This window comes from Cryptomeria japonica, chromosome 3 (genome assembly GCF_030272615.1).
Source record: "Cryptomeria japonica chromosome 3, Sugi_1.0, whole genome shotgun sequence".
NCBI classification, from domain to species: domain Eukaryota; kingdom Viridiplantae; phylum Streptophyta; class Pinopsida; order Cupressales; family Cupressaceae; genus Cryptomeria; species Cryptomeria japonica.
In genome coordinates, this window is record NC_081407.1 from 990,580,643 (window position 1) to 990,585,098 (window position 4,456).

The 4,456-nt window shown below is 36.2% G+C and overlaps 1 protein-coding gene across 1 annotated transcript; it reads right to left on the reverse strand.

The window, feature by feature from the left end:
* Positions 1-1,158: 1,158 nt before the first annotated feature.
* On the reverse strand, positions 1,159-2,454 carry LOC131036779 (tRNA-specific adenosine deaminase TAD2). The gene has a single exon (XM_057968768.2). The coding sequence runs from the start codon at positions 2,077-2,079 to the stop codon at positions 1,543-1,545; it is 537 nt and encodes a 178-aa protein (XP_057824751.1). The 5' UTR covers positions 2,080-2,454; the 3' UTR covers positions 1,159-1,542.
* Between the last annotated feature and the right edge of the window lie 2,002 nt (positions 2,455-4,456).

Consider the following 4,456-nt stretch of genomic DNA (forward strand, 5'->3'; position numbering starts at 1 on the left):
TCGCCATCAAATTCAAATGATACATAAGTTTAGTGGCATTCGGCTTCAGCTGCGGTGGAAACCACCTTGCAAGAAAAATTGATTATTAATATTAAAAATAAACAAAGTTGGATAAAGCTCTCACCCATCCCAATTGAGTCCACCAATGTTAGTCTCTAGGTAAATGACAAACCTAGACAATCAAACTTGGAAATTAAGCATTGCCATTAAATGTCAACTCAAAAACTGCAGAATGCAGGGATAGAGGCCTTCCTTAATACAAATCTTTCTTGAAATATAGAACCATTCCCAAGTTTCTTTCCAATATGAATCTAGTCTTGCAATCACGCAGTACTCCTCAAAGGCTAAATATGGGATTAGAAATTTGGTATATGAGATGAGAAAATTTTGGGTGATATAGATTGCTTGTGCTCATAAAGAAAAGAAATCCAAATAGTAGACAATTTTTTGAATCATGCCAAAAGGCAAGGAATTTCAATTCAATCATATTAAGCAAACAACCCGATTTGCAACAACAGAACTTAGTTATCTGATTTTAAGCTCAAGCTAATAGATATTCAACAAGGAACATTATTATCTATTTTCAATCCAAACAAATCCCTTTAAAGGCAAGCAATCTTGAGTCCCAGGATCAATTTGCTAAGCTACTTTAATAATGCACATGATTTGTGGGATAAACGGTGAACTGATTCTAGATATCATAATTGTTTAAATGGCAAGCTCGTTAAATTATAATAAAGATCTGTCCAATGAATTGAACATATCTAAAACATGCAATACTTAAACAAATTTTGAACAATTGCCAGCAATAATTTTTTTGCAAAACGTATATCATGTCATCACAGAAAACTCTAATACAGCACAGAACACACAGCAACATTATGAGCTTACCCAAATGAGAGTAAACATCAGCCAACAAGTTAAATAACTATGCAATATCTGTCTACCACAAACCTTGATGCAATTATTTTAAAAATAAGAAGAAAAAAACGAGCCTGGTCACAACATCAAGTTAATGACATACAGGTCAAAAATATAACAGTTATAATGTATTTAAACTAGAGTTTGCATCTACTAAAATACTATTTCCCAAGGGCACATTCGCCAAATTGCAGGTTCAAAAAGATTAGCAATCCAAAACACCTTAAAGAAAAATAATAAAACTAATCATCTAGAGCCTGCAATTCCATATATCTGTCTCCCAAATGGAAGGGGAACAAACCAAGAACAAATCAAAGATTTTTCAGGAAACAATTACAAAAAGTCTTCCATACAAAAGAAGAGACGCTTTATTGAAAGGAATACAAGACCGCCGAGGTTCAATACAAGACCGCCGAGGAAAAGTACAGTAAGTAAAAATTGGCCATATGAGGGACTGAAAATGTCACCAACATTTTTTTTTTCAAATAAACATGTCAGCGTTTCATCAGCAAATAAATCTTAGTGTAGCTAAAAAGGAAACATGCCTATTGTCAACAAAATATGAAAAATGATTCTGCAACATACACCTTCAATTTGGTAGGAATGCATGATGTCAATTCCTCAACTGAGAGGCCTGTGAGGCCTTGGAGCATTAGGGTTCCCCTTCTCATAGAAACTCCTAAATAGATGAACTGCCTCATCGGCCATTAATCCCCCAACACAAGTAAACCCTCTCCCCTTCTCCTCAGCTTGATTGTTCCCGCAAGGGCCAGAGCCATGCTTGTGCACTTCCATGACAGACCCACATCCCCCAAACCTGTCATTTGCACAACCATAGAAAACACGTGTGATCCCAAGGAGAGAGAGTGCAGCAGCACACATGATGCAGGGCTCGCAGGTTACATAGAGCTCACATGCTGCGAATCGCTGAGCGACTTGCTGTTGCGTGAGATGAGCAGATTGGCAGAGATGAAGAAGATTATCAATGGCTTCCATCTCGGCGTGCCTCGTTGCATTTCTGGTATGATTGGTGGCGTTGCTCCCTCGCGCAATGACCTGACCATTTTCAACAATCACACACCCCACGGGAACTTCCAGTTGGGAAAGAGCCCGCCTCGCTTCCTCCATCGCCGCCTCCATATATGCCGTCTTATCCATCCGTGTACACCCAAATGTCCGCTCCTTTTTTGAGATTGCTGCGTAGCCCTAATGCTACTGAAATGGAGGCGACAGAAATATTGTTATCTCTTCATCGGGGTTCTCCAAAGTGAGACTCAAGTTGAACTCATTCGAAAACAGAACTCTGAATGTGAACATCTTCTACCTTCTTTTTGGTTCCGCCTCAATGTTTCAAACGCGAGCCAGAAATTATCACGAAATTTTTGCTTGCTCACTTCCCTGCACAAACCCCTAAAATAGCTTAGCAAGCCAGGCCAAGAGTCAAGCCAAACCATCAAATACACAAATTTTAGATTAAAATGTCCATCCACGATAAAGCGACAGTCAACCAATACAGTTTTATATTGGCAAGAGTGAATTCCTTACAGCTTTGAAAAGTCAGCTTTTGTATGTGGACAACCCATCCTGGTTTCTAAGATGGTTGGGTCTTGTGGACATTTTTAAAAGTGTGGGGCAATTAATCAGCTTGCTAGAATAAGCCCATAGAATTTTAGGCGAGCCCCCTACCATTCTAAAGGGCTAGCGTATTCTAGCTTAATCTAGCAAGCGTATTAAAAGTGAATTAATAAACCTGTTATAATATTCATTCTTATTTTTTATGTCAATGGTCTACATTTGCAAACACTGCATTTGTCTCATCTAAATGAAAAACTACAAGATAGCTTCTAATACATAGGCACAACTTAAAAACACTTATAGATCATACCCAATTCACTTCAGTTTTGAGGACACAAATGATTGGCTTCTTGTTGTTGCACTTTCACGTTAATGGTTAAGACCTCTTTGATGATATATCACACATTTTACATTGTTTTTTTAATCCTATGGGTAGAGGGATTCTCCCTCACTCTTCAAGCTCTTGTGTTATAGTAATATTGAAGCTTTGGGGAAAAAAAATCCTAGGTTAATATTTTTAATGGATTTCACATATCTTAATACTTTGGCGAGTTTTATATTTTTATTAATTATTTAATGGTTTGTGTTGGGACTTTGCTTTTATAATGGTTTGTGTTAGGGGAATCATACTAGTGGTCATTATAGCTAGCTTCATACACCCATAAATCCTAAACAATGCATCAAATTTTGACAAAAAAAAAAAATTGGTCTTCGTATGCAAGATATCTACTTATAGCTATTGTTCTAGCTTTTGGATAGTAATGATGCACCCTATAGGATCTGTTATACATCAAGGGTCAAAAAGTGGTCATTTCAAAGTGTCATCCGATACCTACTTAAAGATGGTCCAATAACTGTGCACTAAAGCCACCTCAGAAATGGTCAATACTTGTGTACAAATGCCCCTGTAGTTGTGCACTACTAGTTGCACAACTTCTCCAATTAAAGTCCAAAAAAATTAACTACTGGGGATAAAGTGGGTGGCTATCGGTACATGGAAAATTTATTAATGGACTTTTAATTAGTTTCTTTAAGGTTGTTAATTGGGGGGTTCGCTGAGCAAAGAGTGAATGGTAATTAGAACATGGGCGATAACTAATACCCTTCCCCTAGATTTTCAATTTTATTTAGAGTTTTTATAGGCTTCAATAAATTTAATAGCTCTACAAGGTATTCTTGTTTGTCAATGGCTTGGATAAGATCTTGGAGGTCTTAGCTTTCTCAATAGAGCTTTGTTTTGTGGGTTGAGTTAGAGTTTCCTTTTTTCATAATAGTTTGCAGAGTTTCATATTTTGCAATGGTTTAGTTGGGGATTATGGAGAGCAAATTAGAGTTTTGAGAGCATTTAAGGCAAAGACCTCATTAATTTCTGAGATAATTAGAATTTTCAATGTTAGTTTGTTTGTCATGTTTTGAAACACAAAAGAAATTGGGAGACATGTAGATTGTATGAAGAAAACATTCATCATTTCTTTTAGACTTTTTTTTTCTAACAACACAAGCAAAAGCTAGAAATTCTTGAGCTAGTAGGTCGGGGAGCTATAAGAGGAACAATATGTTATTTTTGTTTTCAAGAGTTTTGTCTACATTCTTAAACAAAATTATGTGGATTAGTTAAATTGGTCAATAGGCCAATGGGACCTTGAATGGTCAAAGATAAGCCCCACTTTTTGGTAATTTTTTGTTCTTATAAAATTTGTTTCTCTTTTTTATAATGGCAAACAAATCCCTTACATTAATGAAAGATGGAGGTGAAACTACCAATACTATGGAAATATATTGTCTAGTGCATATCAAAATTATCTCAAAAAACTAAAAGTGGGACTTGGGTTTGTGTCAACATAAAACAATACCAAGGGGATCTTGAAATGTAGAGTAAAGTGTATACAATACCAAAGAGAAAAAGAAAAAAATGTGTCTCACAAGCAAAGGCTAAAAACATAGGTAAACAAGGAAGTAT

What these genes read in the sequence shown, in the direction of transcription:
- LOC131036779 (XM_057968768.2), bottom strand. Translation starts at nt 2,079, where the DNA reads ATGGATAAGACGGCATATATGGAGGCGGCGATGGAGGAAGCGAGGCGG.